The sequence below is a fragment of the Trachemys scripta genome, chromosome 20, assembly GCF_013100865.1.
Source record: "Trachemys scripta elegans isolate TJP31775 chromosome 20, CAS_Tse_1.0, whole genome shotgun sequence".
Classification (NCBI taxonomy): domain Eukaryota; kingdom Metazoa; phylum Chordata; order Testudines; family Emydidae; genus Trachemys; species Trachemys scripta.
Genome location: NC_048317.1, coordinates 17,389,480 through 17,410,402, shown reverse-complemented (window position 1 = coordinate 17,410,402; position 20,923 = coordinate 17,389,480). Strand labels below are relative to the sequence as shown.

At 47.8% G+C, this 20,923-nt stretch overlaps 1 protein-coding gene across 6 annotated transcripts in view; it reads right to left on the bottom strand.

The window, feature by feature from the left end:
* SCMH1 (Scm polycomb group protein homolog 1) overlaps positions 1-20,923 on the bottom strand; it is a 103,323-nt gene that overhangs the window by 62,782 nt on the left and 19,618 nt on the right. For 3 of the 6 annotated variants that reach the window (XM_034753870.1, XM_034753869.1, XM_034753873.1), the window contains exons 2-5: positions 14,972-15,056; positions 11,648-11,716; positions 3,905-3,975; positions 2,689-2,923 (exon numbers count right to left, since the gene is read on the bottom strand). In XM_034753870.1, the coding sequence (XP_034609761.1) occupies positions 2,689-2,923; positions 3,905-3,975; positions 11,648-11,716; positions 14,972-14,996 (400 nt within the window). In that variant the 5' untranslated portion in view covers positions 14,997-15,056. Of the gene's footprint in view, positions 1-2,688; positions 2,924-3,904; positions 3,976-9,770; positions 9,962-11,647; positions 11,717-13,724; positions 13,744-14,971; positions 15,057-20,923 lie in introns of those variants that run through there. The other 3 variants (XM_034753874.1, XM_034753872.1, XM_034753871.1) reach the window with 3 other exon arrangements.

The following is a 20,923-nucleotide window of genomic DNA, read 5'->3' as shown; positions in this document are numbered from 1 at the left end:
CAGCAGATAAGGGGGTGACTATCTGCCACCTCTTGTCCCCAACCCTGCCTCTACGACAGATCACAAGGGTAACCAGGTCAGTGACACGGACTGTCCCATCAGGACCCAGCATGATAGATGCTCCACATCCAATTCAAACTACCTACCACCTACAGAGCCACATGAGATGAGCTGGAAGTCTGTAACATGATTACTCTTATTGCCCTCTGGTGGCAGACCGAGGAATAGCACAAACACCTCTGTCATCAGACCCAAAACAGACCCTTGTGCTTTATATGCAAAATATGCATGTGGGCATGTCCAGGTAACTGCACACGCACAAGATACAGCTGCCCTTATTGAGTGGCATCTTATCTCGGGCTGCCTACTGTGGGTAGGCAACAGCAGATTTTATGGGCACAATGCTGGTACTTCATTTATTAAAAATGAGGCTCAATCAAACGTTGACAGACATAGCAGATCTGACTCGCCTGTTAGTGGGAGAGGTACAATGCATCAGAAATGATCAGCTTGCTCGTGGCAGGAAGATCCATAGAGGCCAGACTCCAATTTGTTATGTAGCATTTGGAGGAAGTGAACTGCCTCTCAACCTCACCCTCCGAGTCCCCATCTCTGCAGGCAGGTCTTAGCTGCTATGACCCACTGGAAATGACAAGGCAACAAGACTCATGGGGTCCAGCCAGTAAGCCAGACCTGGGCCTCTACACTGTAGCTCCAAAGCTCCAGTTTGGGACCACTTCAACAGCCAAAGGAACCTTATTTCTCACAGACTAGGCTCTCCAAAGCTGGTTCATTCTGACAGAGATGTGCAGGAAGTAACTCCATACAGGGTTTTTGCCTCAGCTGAGTGAAGTGAGTGGCTATGATCAAAGACTGAGATTTCTCATGCCAGTGTCTTCTGCACTGAACTGGGTTAGGGACTCATAGGGCCAGATCCTCAGCAGACACATCAGTGTGGTCTGGGGAACCCACAATCACGGCGCCCTGTGCTGGCAGTGATCTAGGACTCTCATACCCACATGTGGTAAGGTGTGTGGCTTCCATCCCACACCACTCCCTTCCCTGCCAAGATCCCTCTTCTTGTGCTCCCCATTCCCAAGTCACGGCTAGCTGGCAGCCTACACAGTATGTCCACCTGACCCTCCAGAGGGCACTTTAGGGGAAATGGTCTCCACTGCACAGTCTCATATGCAAGTCCTTCATCTTCCACCACCTTTCAGCCTGGTACACTTCTACAGGGACGTGCTAACTGGATGAGTTCTTTATAGGAACATCTCATGGGGACTTGGCAGCTGCCATTCATGTGAATTGGGACAGAGTCAGCATCAGTTTGGCTCACTGGAGACCCATTTGGCCACCGCTAAGGAGTGAAGCGGTGTTTAACTGAGAGATAAGAAAGGGCCATTTATAGAACTGTAGCCAAATAAAGTTTAAAAACAACAACGATGAAATGCTGTGTCTGTCCCTTTCATTCAAGGCAGGGCTGAGAGTTATTTGAAGCAGATGTATTTTTTTCATTTCAATGACCTCAGTTAGTCTGCTGCCCAGCAGGGAGCCCTAATTAAGAGGAGTGGAGTGATTTAAACCCATCCAGCTGGTGCTCCAGCCAGCGTCTACACTTGACACCCGATTCTCTGCGCTGGCCCTTAGTACATGGGCACAGGTGTGCCTGGATGGCCGGAAAGTAAATGGAAAGTGCTGTAGGTTGAGGAGCAATGACTGAGCTGGACTCTCAAACCTCTCCTTGGTTATTCTCTACGTTACACTTGACAGGGTCCAATACGGCGCCCTCCATCCTATGGCTCATGACCATGATCTGAACACATGGAAGTGAGGCCTGGTCTACACTAGGGGGTGGGAATCGATCGAAGTTACGCGACTGCAGCTATGTGACTTCAGTGGTGTCTTCACTGCGGTAAGTCGACAGCTGACGTTCTCCCGTCGACTCTGCCTGCGCCTCTTGCCCTGGTGGAGTACCAGAGTCAATGGGAGAGCGCTCAGCGGTCGATTTATCGCGTATTGACCCCTGCTGGATCGATCGCTGCCCACTGATCCAGCGGGTAACGTAGACAAGCCCTGAGAGAGAAGGGCTGATGGTGTGAAAAGAATATATTGTGTTTCACAGATTTTTAATAGTAGGTAACTTGCAAGTTAGATTGGCCACCACTCGCACCAATGTTCCCTCTAATTTTTTCCATCCAGGTGTGGAATATATTTTGTTATGTGCACCAAGGTATGTGCAGATGTACGCCACCAGTAGAAACAAAAAAACTAGATATAATATATATATTTTAAAAGTTACCATAGGGATAATTAATTACTCCAGCCAGGACAAGCTAAGGCATTTTAGAACTCACTACTCACTGAATTAAACTTAAGTGCAAGAGAGAAATAAAAATTATGAAATGCATTGACCACTCAAAACACTAAAATAACACACTTTGAAAGAATAAAATTACAGAGAATATATGTGCATTGCAGGAAGAACCAAGAAGTAACAACAACATTAATGCAAGTATGTGTTGGGAGGTGAGTGAGACACACAGTGTGAGAGTGTGAAACAAGCCCTGGTAGGCGAGTACAGTCCATGCCTTCCTGTACTGAGCAGGAAAGCAAAAAGGGTACTAGGTATCCCCCCACAGCTTGTGGCTGTTTTCCATTGGTCGGATGACAGGATTTCAGGCTCACCTAGAGGCGGCTGCAGCATCCCTCCATTCTTCTCGCAGTTCCCTATGGGCTGGATTTCAGCAGAGTCCACCAGCCGCCAGAAGTCATTCTTGTTGTCACTGCCATCGAGACGCAGGCGCAGCCGTGCGCCTGTCAGACCCACCACAGTGGCGATGCAGGTGGAGGTGGTGTTTCTGGGGTCCTGGGCTTCTAGTTTCATGCTGATCTTGAATTCATTGCTGGGTGGAGTGTACGACTGCAGAGAACAAGAGCCAGGACTTCACATATGCCCCATTTCCTTCCCAGAACCCCAGCCCCAAGACCCACTGCTCCTGGCAGCTGAGGATGGACAGTGTCCTCCTTGCCAATGCTGAAACAGGTGCCACAGAGAGCAGCAAGGAGAGCTCAGTGAACGAAGGCCTTGGCACCCAGCCACCCACAATCTATCGCCTTTCGCCACAAGTTTCACCTTGAGCCAGCTCCTTTTCTGGGGCCTTGCCCCATCTGAGACACCCACCAGCATAACACACAAGGGGCTATTTAACAGCCCCAAACACACACACACTGTCTCTTTTGCTTTTGAAACACAATAAAACAAATACATTTGGAGTGGGTAAGGGAGGCACTCCAAGCACTAGCCTGCACCAGCTGTAGCACAGGCTTATCTTGGAACTCCACAGACAGTTTGGCTGACGCCTCTTAACCCACCCCCTCCTGCTAGCTCTGTCCTGGGCCCTCACATCAACTTGACTGATGATTTTGGCAGCCCGCAAGCCAGGCAACATAGCCAGATACTGGATACTACAGCCCAGGAGACAGTGAAACAGCTTACCAAGATCCAGGGAATTTTGCAGAAGGGAAGCTGTTCAAGAAACTCCCTTTACTGGCATGCATCCAGTGAAATCTAAATCATAACTACACTAAGCAATGATCCAGCTTATATACACTTCCCTCCAGCACCTGAGCTCAGCAGAGACACAGAGCTTTGATGTTCCCACCCATCCACATCTGAGAGTTAAGTCCCCTGGGTTATTCTATACATTTATACAAGCCATGAACATCATCTCTTTTATCTTTGCTTAACCACGCAGAGTCCTGCCAAGGGTCTGCTTTCCCTGCTGCTCCTCCCTCTTGGATTAAAGGGCCAGAGCCTATTCGAAGGCTTGTCCTGAATTGGAGCTCTAGGATCACAAACAGACCCTCCCCCCTGCACCTGAGACACCACCCAACAAATTACCTGCTTGAAGCAATGGGCAGGAGCTGGGATGGCACATGTTTCTTTCAGGTATTTATCCCAGGTGAAGTGACCTGCAAAGAGGGGGGGAAGGGGATTAAAATGGGACCCTAGAAAACAGCAAAAAGCTCAGGAAAACAGCAACCCAGGGCTCCTTACACCGTTATTGCCAGATCTCTACCCAAGAGACGAGAAGAACTGGCTTGAATTGGCCTGGCCTCTGCACCGCCCAAGTCCTGGATTTCCAGGCTGGAGGGGGGAGGTGTTAGCACTGTGCTGGGTACAAGCTGCTCTTCTCCCTGATCTCACAGACCCATAGGCTGCCTGATGCTGTAAGCTGCCAGAGGAGAAAGCAGTTTCCTAGCGACTTGCTCCTTCAGGCCATACATTAAACACACTGCTCAATCTTGGAACTAAGAACAAGTCACTGAAGGATGAGCTCTCAGTCACCCCCTGTCATAAGCAGATAGTTACGGGTTAATGCCTCTTTTACCTGTAAAGGGTTAAGAGTTCACCTAGCCTAGCTGACACCTGACCAGAGGAACCAATGGGAGGACAAGCTGGTTCAAAGGGAAGGAGGGAAGTTCCCTTTGTCTAAGTCAGAGTTTCACTTTTGACCGGAGTGGAAAAGCTCCAGAATTCAGCCCCTTATCAAGTAGTGAGTATTAGTGAAGGGAATAAATAGGTTTATGTTTATTTCTTTGTAACTTGTCTTGTGCAATTAGAGGAATAATCAAATTGGGTGTTTGGGTATTTTTTGTGTAAGTTTTTGCCCAGGGGAACATCCTCTGTGTTTGGAATCGGTTGTCTGTGAGAGTAGCTGGTATGCTAATCTCTCCCAGAGGGTTTTCTTTTACCTTTCTTTTCTTTAATTAAAAGTTTTTTTTAATAACCTGATTGATTTTTCCTTGTTTTTAGATCCAAGGGGTTGGATCTGGATCCACCAGGAGTTGGTGGGAGAAAGGATGGGGGATGGTTAATTTCTCCTTGTTTTAAGATCCAAGGGGTTTGGATCTGTGTTCACCGGGGAATTGGTGAAGTCTCTCAAGGCTACCCAGAGAAGGGAATTAGTGCTTGGGAGTGGTGGCAGCCAGACCAGATCTAAGCTGTTAATTGAGCTTAGAGCTTCTCATGCAGGTCCCCCACATCTGTACCCTAAAGTTCTGAGTGGGGAAGGAACCCTGACACCCTCTTAGCCGGGGCTCTTTTTCCTCTTAAAAAAACAAACCGATCTGGGCAGGAATCATACAGTTTCTAGTAGCTGATTAGTGGACTGGTCAGCAATAAATCACCTGTCCTGGACCGTTAGTTCGTAGCTTAGGGTCTGTCTACACTGCAATTAAAAACCTGCGGCTGGCCCATGCCAGCTGACTCAGGCTCACGGAGCTGGGGCTAAGGGGCTGTTTAACTGCACTGCTGATGTTCGGGCTGGAGCTGGAGCCCTGGGTCTCAGACCCTGCACAGTAGGACTGCAGCTCGAATGTCTATACGGCAGTTAAACAGCCCCTTAGCCAGAGCCACGCGAGCCCAAGTCAGCTGGCAAGGGCCAGCCGTGAGAGTCTAAGGGTAGGTCTACACTGCCCACGTTACAGCACGGCGGCGACGTGGGCAGTGTAACCACACTTTAATGCCGGGGGAGAGCTCTCCTGGTGATTAAAAATCCACCCCCCAAATGAGGGGTGAGAGCTTTATCGCCAGGAGTGCAGCTCCCGGCGATAACGCACTGGCTTTACTGGCGCTTTTATGCACTAAAACGGTTGTCGCTCAGGGGGGTGTTTTTTCACATACCTGAATGACTAAAGTTTTAGCCCTGAAAGTGGCAGTGCAGACACTAAGTGAGTGTCTAATCGCAGCCCAGACATACCCTCCAGGCAGGGATTTACAGAGGAGATCCTATTCAATGCAAAGGCTCCTTCAGCTGGAAACCACCACTAGGGGAAGGGCTGAGCACATGTTATCACTGTCTGCACTGCTCTGCAAAGCTATATGCAGGGCCAGGGAAAGTGTTACGCTTCCCTAGAAGACTTCTTATTAAATGAGGAATTTACTGAAGTGGCCCAAGCAGATCAAGACTCCTGCCACTTAGACTGAGCAGATGAGAAAAGATCTTTTACAAGAACCTGCATGACATTAGCTTCTATTCATCCAAACAGCACCCATGAGACCTCTATTTTCAAATCATCACAAGAGCACCAGTGGCAGAACAATTATAGAGTCAGTTACAGTTCCCATTATGAATATCAGGTTTTTAATCAGCTTATTATTTGATATAAAAGCTTTATTAAGGAGAAAATATAAGGTGGTGTGGTTAAACACTCAAAGGTCTGAAAATGCAAAAGTTAATGTTATACACACAACCTTCACTCTGCCCCATGTGTATATGCAGGAAGAACAATGACAGAATCTGTAAGGACATGATCACTTACTATCTCTCAAATAATACATTAGAAACACCATTCGTCTATAATCTTACATGCACCCTAGTAGAGCACACGTTTTTTCATTCTTTTACACTGTACTTAAACTTGTTTCATTGCTATAATGGCCCACTATATTTCTGTTGACAGATTGTTAATGTAAGTGCTCCTCTCTCTAAGATATGTATTTTAAGCAGTTAGTCAGCACCCATTGTCTCTTCAAACAGCATGGCCTCCCATAGCTGCAATCCAGAGGATGAAAGGCTTAACTGCAAAGCAAACTGAGGCTGGTTTACACACAAAAGTTGTCCCAGTTTAACTAAAGCTGTGATTTTAAACTGGTTTAGTTAAACAAGTGCAACTTGTGAGTGGACATTCTTACATGTCTTACAAACTAAATCAGTATAAGCCAGGTTTAAACCAACCTGCACAGACTCTACGTGCTTAAATCACTTTTGAAAAGGGGGTTGAGGTGCTTTTAAGATTTTTACCCAAAAAAGCTTTTCTTTTTTAAACTATGGGAGAAGTGGGTTTATTTTTCTCCTCTCTCCTCTTATGCAACATCAGTCAAAGCCTTTCTGCTCGAACTTTCTAAATCAATCCACCTTTTGGCAGAGACCAGACCTAGAAGATTCCAGACTGAACAGTGGATTTTTAAGAAAGCTGTGTGCCACTGAAAACAGAGTGTTAGGATGGAAACTTATGTAAGCTTAAACTCTAGTGTTGTTTGCTGCCATCGCACTATAATGTGAGCAGACATACAGCAGTGAAACAGAGACTCACAGCTCTCAAGGGCTTTTTTAGTAATTTATTTTTAAAGAATTGAAGCAAAAAAGGGGGGATAGAGGATTTCTCTGTTTAATGAAAACTGACTTTTTTAAAAAAAATAAGAACAAATGTGGCACACGTAGGGCCCCACAATCTTGTATTGGTAATACCTTTATATACATATGCACACATTTAATTACAGGACATTTCTTTTTAAAAAAAATCACTCCCTCAGACAATGAATGGCACAGATAACTTACAATGAACTTTGGATGACTTACACTTGTGCATGCTACACAAATGAAATGTATTAGTAGCAGAAGTGATAAAAATTCCTAGCCCTTTGTATAATGCTTTTCATCCATAGATCTCAAAGTGCTTTACAAAGGTGGGCAAATATCATTACCCCATTTTACAGATTCCAAGTAGACTGACACAAGAGTTTTGTCAAGGAAGGGAAAGCAGTCAGTGATGCAGAACAGGGCAGGATACATCCAAAACTTTTTTTGGCCAGGGAGTAGAGAACATATCCGGAGCTCTGCACTAGGAAACAGAGCAAACAATTTAATACAGCTATATTAGGCTTGGTCATCTTAACCTTGGCTTCTCATCTTAACCTTGGCTTCTCAGGTCCCTCCCCAAATTGATCCAAACATGATTATTAACTTGCACATTCAATTCCACCTCTATCTGCACTGGAGCCTCGCACCCCTGGTGCACACTCTACAGAGAGCACAGGAGCCAGATGCCAAACCCCCTTCTGATGACATCTTAAAGGAATGGTACATTCACAGGTTAGAATACCAGAAGGGACCACTGTGATCAGCTACTCCGACCTCCCGTATAACACGGGCCAAATATTCGGTTTTCAGTATTCTGTTACTATTTGTATGTTTTGCTAGCTTTAAATAAATCAGATACGATAGTGGGCTATGGATCATTCTGCCTCTAGGGCCCAGGTTGGTAGCAACTGAACATTACTGAATGGCTGTTCAGTGGCTTATACAAAATGAGTTGGTGGCTACAGTCCAGTTCTTAGTGAGCTCTTCACTTCACATCAACTAGCATCTCAACTGGAGCTAATTGGGCCCCTTGCAGGCTGACTCAGCAGAGGTGCCGAGGACTGAATGGACCATGAAGACCGAACTCTCTCTCTCTCACCCCTAAAAGCAGAAAGCAGTGAAGCATGTGGACGGAGCAGAGAGAGAAAAGTGAAGCATGTGGACGGAGCAGAGAGAGAAAAGTGAAGCATGTGGACGGAGCAGAGAGAGAAAAGCTTGCCTTGCTGATGCCTGCTCTATGGGAAAAGAGGTTGGTCTCTAGCACTGGCTGGCATCTTTCCCTAGCACTAAAGTCACTTCTCGTCAGACCCTGCCCCCCCCCCCCCCCCCCCCTTGGCCAATATACAGGCAGCACCTCTCTTACATGAACCCGAATGATCACACATTCAAATAGCCGTTATTCAGCAGAGTCAAATAAACCAGTACGCTTACAAAATAACAAACCCAGGGAATTATGTGAGGAACATGCCAGAATACAGAGTTACAACTGGGGCTTAAACACACAAGAGCCAAGACGTTCAAAGCTGCACCACCCCGAGTAACTTGGCCAGCATTGATTAAAAGCCCAATTCTGTCACTCTTCTTTGCTCTAGGCAGTGCCTTGCTCCACGAGTATCCTCAATGAAGGGATTAATCAGTGTGAGTAAAAGTGGCAGAATTGGGCCCTAGCCCACTTTAAAAACCACGTACTAGAGAAAAACACCCCGTGTGCACAAGGGGTCAAGCTACGGGACTTGTGACCAACGTAAGTCTTAACTCCCTGACTTGCATTGGTTTAAATTCACAACCATATGTTGTACTTAATGCAATTCTTTTGCCTGGAATTTTAATGAAGCTGGAGTTTTTATGTGTTTAAATGAAATCTGTTTTGGGCTCCATTAGCATTTCAATCCTCAAGGGTCATCACTCCTATTGAACATGATGCATGTGCATTTCGTGTCACATCTGTGCAAGGAGAATTTGCCCTACCCAGATCAAGGCATCCCATTAAAGTCTGCAGCCCATACGTGAGCCAGATTCAGTATAGGAAAATGACAATGCAAGTGTCTTCTCTGCTTGCAATTCCAATCACATTAGTGGCTTTCCAAAATGCAAGACTTCACCCTCCCAAGCAGCCAGGCTCTCATTGATGACAGCAGAATTCCTGCAGCTCCTACTTTACTGTAATTTCCAAGGGTTCTCGCTAACACAGAGCTGTTAATCTAGGTTTCACATTCACCACAAGTACCAGTGAAACTCATAGTGCACTCCACCTTCTTGCCCTGCCACACACAGAATAAGAACTCACTCAGGATTAATTGGTTTAGAACAGTATGTGCTGCCACTCCCTTGTCCTAAGAGGTGCCTTGGTCCAGTTTTAACTCTGCCAGGAAACATTTTCACATTGTGTTTAGGACCCAGTGTCACAGATCCAGGAGTCTGGTGCTCTCGCGCGGCTCTGGAACAGTCCCTGGGAGGAACACCTTCAATGTGTTAACCCCCTTAGGGTCATACTCTCACTGGGGTAAGTCCCTTGGCTTTACTGCCTCCTGGGACCAAGACTTGGAGCCTTCAGCACCCCTGCTTCACACCATAAGCTCCCCTCAGCAAGTCCACCTGAATTGGGCACGTGGGAAGACTTACCCACCCAAAGGGAGCAATGCACCCCCCAACTCTGGACTCTGAGCCAGCGTTGTAAAAGCAGAAGGTTTACTAGATGTCTGGAACACAGCATAGAAAGTCCTTGGTTATCACAGAGAACAGAAAGTTACAGCCTGGTCTATCTGGGTCAGTTTGGAGCCCAGAGCTCTCTTCCCGCCCTTTTAGTCTCAGTCCAGAAGAGTGAGCCCTGCTTCCAGCAGCCCACACATAATGACCCCCACAGGGGCCTTCCTCTGCCCTTTGTTCTGGTTTCCCATACAAAAATGGTCATCTTGCTCTTTGCTCTCCAGCTGGTCAAAACTGGCTGGCTTCCTGTAGCGGGTGGGCTCCCCCAATCGTTAGTTGCTAGGTACCAACTGGTTGGGCCATTGTCTGGGGCCAGCGCCCAGACAGCTACACGACAGTTACACCTGGATCTCTAGGTCTCTACAATGAACAAACACCCTTTTCTCCCCATCTAGTTAACCACGGAGCACATAGGAGAAACTCAGGCACACATAACAGTCATACAAAATATTATGAAAAATTCCCATTTTGTCACACTTTGTCACCCAGAAAGCAGCTGTATCTGCACTGTCACAGCCAAGTGTGGTGGAGTTTGTGACATGCAAGTCAGCATTCGTTGTAGTGAGGGGATTCCTATTGTTACACAAGTCCTTGTTCAGTTTATAGACAATTAACTGATCCTGAGCACAGTGCAGCTCTTGAGCAATTCCTCATCCTGACTGAGGGCGTGGAGACTTTCAGCATGGGCTGGAGAATGAGAAAGGAGAGCAAACCACACCACATTATCAAATTTCAGAGAGAGGCACCATTTCAAATCAATCTTGTCCCTGAAAAAAGTACATCCCTCCCCATGCCCTCGAACGATGCAGCACCCAGCAAAACAGAGATCATGAAGGAGCCCCTACAGACCACCAGGAGGGGCCTAGGCAGGATTCTCCAAGCCATGATGGCCGCCCTATGATGGTGGATAATGCTCATGACTTCAGGCAGAGTCCTGAGACACAGATGAGAATCCCGAGTTGCCCCCTAGGATATACCTCAGGGCCCAATGACACACAGAGACCCAACACTTCCCTACAACATAGAGCCCCCATGCACCTCAGGGAGCTGTTTTAATGGCTCTAAGAAACATAAGAACGCCCTACACAAAGGCATGCAGTGCTCTATGTTAGGAACTATTCACTCTGGGAATGCTTTGTTAATTTCTTATGACTCAGTGGATGCGTTTAGTGGGGAATCTGTAAATTAAACCTTACTAACAAACCCAGATTATAAAGATAGGTAAAAAGTGGGGCCTTGTCAGAAATTACACTGCCCCAAGCAGTCAGAACTCACCCAGACCTCTCTTCTGAAAGACAGCAGGAACTGTCAGTTTTATAAACTTAATCTGCAGATGCTCTGCACACTACCACAACCTGTCCTGCCAACGGTCTCTAAGGGAGGGAAGGAGTGAGTAACTCTCATGCTGCTAACTCCAGACCTTGTCCTCAGCTCCTAAGAGACTGCCAGCTATGCTGACTCACAAGGGGCTCCAGTCTACTGGGGTGGACGCCAACATCCTGCTGCTGGAAAAATGGGAATGTGCAGTCACAATCGCACCCACAGGACTGGGCCTGGATTAACCATTTCACATGAATGTGAAAGAAACAGTTCACCTAGAAGTAAGGAAACCCTATAGTGCCAGAGAACACATACCCTCGTGCAAACAGTCATTTCTACATACTACTGCTACGGGCAAGGCCCCTTACATGCAGTTTGCATCAGTTTTCCAGCATATGCGGTGAGTTTCGGTTCTCGGCGATTCAATGACCTCAAGGAGAGGAACAAGAGGGAGCTGAGAAGCACCTTCTTACCTTGGTACTGGGAAGGAGACTCTGATGGGCGGCCATACTTGTGCTTTCTACCATCTTTCCAGTCTATGGCTAAGATAAGAAACAAAGCATTCATGTGAATGAGGAAGCCTGCCTGATTCAGCTCTAGTCTTCAGCATGAGGTGGTCACACAGCTACACACTGGACACTGACTTGGTTTCCTCTGACTCACAGGCCCTTTGTAACTCCCAGGGAAGAACTGACCCCTGGACAAGAGGGAAGCTCCCTCTGTTTGACTCGCTCTCTCCCCATCAACATCCACCGCAGAATCTACCAAGCCCCCATCTCAGTTTACATCTGCCTCATCCCACTGAGCTCAAGAGAAGGAAAATTGGGCCTCAGGTGTCTGCTGGGTCTCAGTCTCTACCAACTCTCACCTGCTAATATTCATCATTAACGATGAGCCAAGAGGCAAGGAACAAACCCTTTCACCTTCTAGTTTTTAACATTTTAAACGAGGCTAAAGGCTGGTAGGCTTCAGGGACAGACTCTGAGGGGGGGGAAATGAAAGTGAAAGGGGACTGCCTCCCCCTGTGCTGTTTTATGGGAGGGGGAAGCCTGGATCAGATCCCCATTTCCAAATAAAGATCAATGCAGCTATTCCCTTCCCCACCATCCACCTAGCCCCTCTTCTGGTGATCCAGGGGCTTGGACATCAATGGGTTTCCTCCAAAGTCCTGAAGGATCACACACAAAGTATAAGGAGTCTGAGCTCCAATTTGGGGTGCTCGCTGCCCAGGTCACCAGGGCCTGAGACACTGAGTATTGCTCAACTCCTGCAGAGAGAGCCAAATTCAGCTAGATAGCATCCCACTGGCTGCTCAAGAAATGGTGCTGATGGCTCCACAGGCTGTCACTTCAAGTCCTCTTTGCTCACAAGGATGGTGGCCACAGACTGAAGTGGCATAAAAATGGAGGGATTCTCAAGACCCTTCCCAAAGTGTGATAAGCAACAAAACAGGCAACTCCACACATGGAAGCCCGACAGACCATGCATTAATAGGCTATTAGTCCCTGTTTGGGTGAGCTGCTTATCAAACGAGGCTGCATCATGCACTGGTAGCTGATGAACGCACAGCCCGACATGCCTTATTGCCATTACAGTCTAACTCATTTATTTTACATTGCATTTTTAAAGCTATTTTAACGCTGTTTTCAGAAGTAATTTTGTGAAGCTCTATGTAATAGACTCTTCCACCATGAAAAGGAGTTTTTAGTGAAAGGATATGAGAAAAAGATGTAGGGAAATGGATTTAAAAGCTCTCAACAAGAAGCTGAAAGAGCCACAAACTGCTGCTGAAAGGGCAACTGGACCACCTACGGGAGAGGCCAGGTTAAAACAGCCATTTTCTCCTTCAGCTCCTCATTTTCCCCAGAGCTTCCAAAGCACCTCCCTTTGCTGTCACATACAGTCAATGTAATAGTGAGGACACCCCACATGTGACTCACTGGACTTGGTGCATAACTGTGACCATCAAAAACGAGCCCAAACGGCCAATCAGAATGTGCCTTTGGGCAATCAGCGTTCCCAGGCAGACTAACAACTGATATTGCACATGGAGGGAAATGCTCTACCACCTCTTGAGAAAAGCAAGGACGGGGCAGACAAAGCTCAGAAGACAGAGATGGAGAATACCTATGGGGCACTTAATGCCCCCTCCCCCACACCATACTTCTGTTCAAACGCTCACTACTTTGGGCATTCTGGATTACTTTACTGAGTTCTCTGCAGGATAAGTCACATTTCTGCAGTTAATTTTTTTTAATGCAAAATCCTTCATAAGCAGCACACAAAACCAACAAAAGGGGAAGGAAACTCCAGGAATACAGGGGCTCCGCTGTGCAAATTACTTTAGCTAAAGAAGTTCAGTGAATGATAGAAAACCAGGTCAACAGGACAGGAACTAGTTTGTATCCAGCACATGCATTGATTCTGGAACACATGGCACTGCATTCACAACACAAAGGTCACAACGGCAACACTGCCTAGCCTCCTGCTCCACATGGCAAAAAGATGACAAGCTGTGTGAGAGGCCACATTGCTGACTAATCAACCTGCCTCTTTTATTTCCAGGCCCTCCAGCTGCCTCCCAGCATGCGCTCCCTGTTTTCCGTCATTTACTTTCACTTCATTAAAGGACAAGTGGTGCTAGAAAGAGGATAATGCTCCTGTAGGATAAACCTCTGGAGAAGCAAAGGAGACATAAAAAAAAAAATAAAGGGAAGGGGGAAGAAATCAAGCATGGAAATCTCCTGTAATAAACATGTGCATGTGGCAGATGTGAACAAAACTGCAGTGGCTGCTTCACTCTTTACTGTTCTCCCCTCCCCCATCCTCTGTAGAAAGCATGGTGAGATCACTCCAGTGAAATGCACATGTATGGAACAACACTAAAGGAAATCAATATTTCTTTAAAGAACAAAAGCCACAAACTGCTAAGATGCAAACAGACTGCTTGGGTTTATCCTTCTGTTTAGGCAAACAGCACATAGGTAGCTTGCTTGTAACTGCACAGTGCTCCCTGTGCTTGCAGTTGCAAAAGCCTTGTAATGGGATGAAAGATTCAGGCAACTAGAGTTAAGTTCCTGTGATATATTTGATCTCCACAAGGTAGGCTGGTCTTCAGTTTCATGCCTCATTAGAAGGGGGAGGCTTCTAACAGCCAGCACTAGCTCAGATCATGCTGGGAGCACTAGCAGATGGTGCATGGACCAGGCTTCACAGTGGAATATCACTGCCTGACATGATGCCCCAGATGCTGCAGGGGTGCTATGAGGATAGCAAAAGCTCCCTTCAAATGGCCTTGCCACCCAAGCCAGACTAAGTGCTTCCTTAAAAAGGTCTGTGACAGTTATTATCGTGCACAAGATGGTGAAGGGACTCTGCAGCAATGGGAACTGAAGTTTTACCTAGGAAGCAGATACAGCGCAGATAGCGGCAGTGTGAGCTCTCCCATGCTACTCCCCCAGTGATCTCTGCCCTGACCTGGCGGCACCCTGCAGCATCACTGGGACGGAGAGGTCTCCATAGCAGTTCAGCTCTGTGTCTCTCGTGAGCAGACTGCACTGGCACGGGGATGGACTAAATGACAACAGAGATTTTTCTTTTCTTCTACCCATCTGGACTACTGTCCAAGGGGTCCAAGTGAGACCTACTCCACTCCCTTCTCTTCGGGCTTTGCCCCAGACTGGGACACAGGTCCCAGCGCTTCCTCTCCATCTTCATACCAACTCTCTAATGATCTGCAACTGATTCATACCCAATTAACCAAGGGGCCTTTGCCTAGACCGAGCATTACCACTTACCTTTCTGAGGGCCTGGCTTCCGCATTATACCGCTTGCTGCCGTCCTTAGGCTGGAACTAGCTCGGCTTTAGCTACCTGAAGATGTCTAGGGACAAAAGAAATAAACATGATAAAATTCCCAGCTCTGCATGGTACAAGTGTCTGCAATATTAAATAAATATGCAGCAGTGGAGAAGAAAAAGTATCCTTTCATCCCAAACTGCTTGGAAAATCTCCTATTGCTAATGTGGACAATACTGTCAAGCCTTCTGAAACCAGAACGGTCTTTCTCCAATAAGCGAGCAACTTTAAATTTATAGCAGCGGCAGCAGCACAAATTAGTAAGAAGAGCATATGCCAATCTCTGTGCTCCCCGGTGGGGGGTTGTTCTTGCTCTCTAACAAAGAGAGAGAGACCTGACATTTATTAAAGAAACACATGGAAATGTAGTATTAACCTGGCGATGAGAGTAACCCAATTTCCAGCATGGCACTTGAAGTTTGAATTGCACATGACAATTCTGTGCAATTAGTAAGAGGAATTGGACATGGAGGCAGGAAATATTTTTCCTGGTACTGCTGCAATGCAAGTCCTAGCTGCTGATGTGTGTTTGCTTCCCAGTTTGAGGAGGGCTGGCTAGTAAGTCTGTTTCCAACAAGTCAAAGGATTTGTACTTTTGTCATAAGAAAGCCAGCTGGAGATTTACTCCAGACATTTAGGTCAAAGGTCATGCTTCCCTTCTTAGCCAGGTCACAGGAGGTCTGAAGGCCAGTTTCACTTGTACCAAGTGATATATAGCATACTGCCTAAACCAGGGGTCTCAAACTCAAATGACCATGAGGGCTACATGAGGTCTAGTACATTGGCCCGAGGGCCGCATTACTGACATCTCTCCCCCCCTCCGCGCCACCCTTGGCCCCGCCCCCACTCCACCCCTTCCATGAGGCCCCACCTCTGCCCCGCCTCTTCCCACCCCTTCCCTGCCCCCATTCCACCCCTTCCCCGAAATCCCCACCCCAACTCTGCCCCCTCCCTGCCCCCAGGGGGTGCAGGAGGGGTGTGGTGGGGGCTCAGGGCAGGGAGGTGGGGTGTGGGGTGCAGGAGGGGTGAGGGGTACAGCAGGGGGTTCAGGGCAGGGGTGCAGGGTGCGGCATGGGGCTCAGGGCAGTGGGTTGGGATGCAGGAGGGATGCGGGGTGAGGCGGGGGTCAGGGTGTAGGGTATGGCAGAGGGTCGGGGTGCAGGGTGCGACAGGGGCTCAGGGCAGGGGGTTCGGCTGCAGGAGGAGTTCGGGGGACAGGATCTGGCCCGGCGCATACCGGGGGCAGGGCAGGCTTCCTGCCTTCCCTGCCTGCCTGCCCGCCCGCGAGCCCCTCGCAGCCCCCCCGCCCTCCCCTAGTGTTTACCAGAGCGGCTCCATCCGGACCTGCACTGGGAGCAGGGCATGCTCCGTGCCTGCCTGCCCTACCCTGTGCAGCTCCGGGAAGAGGCTGGAACGTGGGGAAGGGGGGGCGGAGGGGCTGTGTGTTTCTGTTGCTTGAGGCACCGCCGCCAGCAGCTCCCATTGGCCACGGTTCCCTGTTCCCGGCCAATGGGAGCTGCTGGGGGCGCTGCCTAAAGCAACAGCCACACACAGCCCCTCCCCCTTCCCCACGTTCCAGCCTCTTCCCGGAGCTGCACAGGGTAGGGCAGGCAGGCACGGAGCATGCCCTGCTCCCGGTGCAGGTCCGGATGGAGCCGCTCTGGTAAACACTAGGGGGGGCGGGGGGGGGGCTGCGAGGGGCTCGCGGGCCGCGTGTTTGAGACCCTGGCCTAAACCCCGATTGAAAATTCCTAAAATAAATGGCTAAGCCAAGGGTCTCAAACACGCGGCCCGCCAAGTTATTTGTTGCGCCCGCCAAGCTCCCCGTGCCCCCCCCCCAGAGTTATTTCCCGCAGCCGCCAAGCTCCCCTCCCCTGCTGCCCCAGCGCGCCACATCTCCGCTCCTCTGCCTACCTCCAGGCGCTTCCCGCTGCCAGACAGCTGTTTGGCGGTGCTTAGCACTTTCCAGGAGAGTGTGGGGAGGAGCGGGGAGCCGCGCGCTCAGGGGAGGAGGCGGAGAAGAGGCAGGGCTGGGGTGGGGATTTGGGGAAGGGGTTGGAATGGGGGCGGGGAAGGGTTGGGAAGACACAGGGCAGGAGTGAGGCCTCATGAAAAGGGTGGAACGGGGGTAGGGGGGCACTTTTGTACCTTTATATGAAAAGGTGTCAGTGATACAGCCCTCCGGCCAATGTACTAGTCCTCATATGGCCCTTGTGGTGATTTGAGTTTGAGATCCCTGGGCTAAGCCCTACACAAGTCCACAGCGACAGTCAGGAAAGCTAGCACAAGGACGTACTGACACTGAACTAAATGAAAGATGCAAGTATGTCAATACAAATTCCCCCATTTAACAATGTGGGCAATTCCACAATTGGAATCTCTCTGCAAACAGAAGTCACATCACAGGATGCAATGCTAGATTCCTGTTTAAAGAGACACTGTCAGGTCCAATTTAGCTACAAAATTTTGATTTTGTAGAACAGACTTTTACCAAACCTAGGGCAAGTTTTTTATTCTAATGGATGATTTTTTGTTTTTAATAAAACTTTCCTCTCTGGTGTTTGCAACCTTAAACCATCTCCAAAATCAACATGAATACCAACAACAACAACAACAAAAAGACAAACTGTTTTGGTAACCAATTTGAGAGAGCAGCAAAAAGTAAACTTCACATTATCTGTATATAGTGAAATGAAACTGTAAAGCTTCTTTTCATTTCAATAGTTTAAGGTGAATTATAAGGAAGTTGATTTAAAATATAATTTTTAACCTGGGAGCATAAACTTCAATGTCTCCTCCCTAAAATGTTCTTTCCTAATTTCACTTTGTTAAAAGGTGCTGAGCGAAGAGCCTGCGACTGCGTCCTCTAGCCGTAGACCAGGAGGAGGATTCCTGCATTTAAGGCACTGCACAGAGGCTCAGGAGATCTGGGTTCAGTTCCCTGCTCTATCACAGACTCTCCGCGAGGGGTGAGTTTTCAAAAGCATAAATCCCTCTGAGTACTAATGGGATGTGAGGTCTAAGTCACTTTGGTGAGTTTGAAAGTCCACCCTGAATCTCTAGGCACCTTAGTTCTTCATATATGAAGTGGGGATGACACTGCTCTCTCCACCAGGAAATCTGTGAGTGTAAATTCACTCATGTGTGTGAGGCATTCAGACACTATGGTGACAAGGACCATACAGTTGAGGAGAGAGAACAAGTGCAGCATGGGCACTATACACTACCCTTCCACCTGGGCTTCAACCCTGTGCTGGAGGGATTGACTACTGCCAAGTCTCCACAGCCTGTCCCCTCTTCAACTTCTCCACGGACATTGCCACCGAGGAACACAACAGGAAAATGGTAAATGTGTTACCAAAAAATAGGGACTGCCTCTTCCTTAAAAAGGGTAGTAGGATGATATTCATAGTGAACACCTCGCTGCTAAGAGCTGGACTAAGACAACCAATTCATTTGCAATACTAAATGTAACATACATAAGCTGTCCTGATGACAAGAACCCCCTACCAGGAGCATAGGTAGAAGAGTCAGACTTATCATGACAACAGCCAGGTAATTTGCCTACAGGGTGCTACTAGGAAGGCTCTCATACAGCATGTAAACAGCACAATAGAAAGTTGAGGCGGAGCCTGTCTCTATCGCTGGTCCATATTATCACCAGGGATCCCAGGTTCCTGTGATAAACCCCCTGAAATTCTCCAGTAATAAAACATAAAAATCCGCGTTTTTCCATGATCAAAATGAAATGCTGAACTTCAGTTTCTCTAGCCACTATAGGGATCAGTTGAACACAATGTTTTATTGATCTACAGTAGACCCCCATTTATCCAAGCCTCCATAATCCAGCTCTCTGTATTAACCGAACCATTAGCCACCAGGGAGTGACTGCAGCGGGGCTCGGGCGGTCACCTGCAGGCAGCTGCTGGTTCAGTTAACATGGAGAGCCAGATAATGAAGGCTTGGATAAACAGGGTTCTACTGTATATGTCCCCCCGTCCCCCCCCACACACACAATGTAAAAACCAAAGATTCTCTGTAAAAATGTAAATTCAGCATTTTTCCATGGCAAATGGATTTCTAGGACCCCTGGTTATTACCAACACCACAGGGAAATGTAGGAGCAAGATTCTGGAAACTAAATACAGATTATTCAGAAGAAGTCTGAAATCCAAAGCCACTATGGCAGCTTTCCCTGAGCCACTCACAGTTCCACATGCTAGGCCAGCTACACAAGGGAAATAAAGATTCTTCATGTATTAGTTAGAAGGAAAGCCAATAGAGAAGAGAAAATCTCCGTCTTCATCCAAACAGCCAGAGTGCAAGATTCTCAATGTAGAAGTGATCAACAACCAGCCCCTACACCTCTGTAAGAAACCAGCCTAGCAGAAGGAAGGTGTAGAAAGCTCTGCCTTCCAAAGGTAACTGGTGTGATATTTAATGCGGTGAAGTGTTCAAATACCAGTGAGGAGCACCAAGGACATGGCTATAAATAACCAAATTGGAACCAGAGGTCTAATGTGAAAATGAACAAGGCTTGACAAATCCACTTGTCTGGCCACGGAGGAGGCTTTCCCAGGTAAGTACTATCAACTTCAGCAGAATCCAAGGATTTGTTTAAAACGACTCCTCAGCCAGAAAGCCAGAATCTTTAGTCAGGTTCTTTGAATATTAACCTGATCCTCAATACATAATAAGTAACCTACAATATAGCATGTTAACATTTTATTGCAACTTTGCCTTAAAAAACAAAAAAAAATTCAGCTATTACTGTTGCAAAAATAACCTTTTACAGATGGAGAAAATATAAACCAATACAGTGCTGTCTTTCTAGGTCTGTACACACAGCTCCCTTGCCCCAGCTACTGCTCAGAGCATTCCCAACCCGCAGCAAAGTGAAAACTGATCAATCTAGTTGGATTTCACTGCTGCTTTTCAGAACCCTATAAGCAGCCGAGAAACTGACCAAAAACATCGAGTCAGTTTCACCCACAGAAGCAAATCCTAGAGCTATTCACTGGAGAGACCTGAAAAAAAGGAGACTGGGGGAGAGTTAGCACAACTACACCACAGCAACTCAGGGAATGGGGGGAGTAGGAAAGAGAACGTTCCTTTTCCCTGCAATCTGCAAGAGGGGATTCAAATTTATCAGGCACCTATTATCTGAGCCCAATTTTTAGAAGGAAGCCTCTGAGAAGGGTCTAGAGCAGGGATCGGCAACCTTTGGCCTACCAGGGTAAGCACCCTGGCGAGCCAGGCCGATTTGTTTATCTGCCGCGTCCGCAGGTTCGGCCAATCGTAGCTCCCACAGGCTGCGGTTCGCCGCTCCAGGCCAATGGGGGCTATGGGATGTGGCGGCCAGCACATCCCTCGACCCGCGCCGCTTCCCGCAGCCCCCATTGGCCTGGAGCAGCGAACCGCGGCCAGTGGGAGCCATGATCGGCCGAACCTGCGGACGCGGCAGGTAAACAAACCGGTCCAGGCTGTGTGCCGAAGGTTGCCGATCCCTGGTCTAGAGACAGCACTGCGGTAGGAATGTCAGTACCCTAGCCCTTCTCAAACTGGTATGAGGTTGAATTTGTGTACACTAGGAGTTTTGGGGTCTGTAAGTCTCAGTGGGTATTTATCATCAATAAATAGACCTAGTAGAAGCTGTAGAGACAAGATCAGCAATTTAATCACTGTGTTGGCAAGGTTATGTGACACAGTGATAGAAATGCCAAACCTTATCTACACTTCACTGGTGGTAACAAAGGGAAGCTGGAGATACACCTAGAGGGAATTCCAAGCCTGAAATATCCTAGTTTGATTCTGTGAGCCTTCTCTATAGAAATATAGGGATGGAAGGAACCTCAAAAAATCATCTAGTCCAGGGGTCAGCAACGTTCGGCA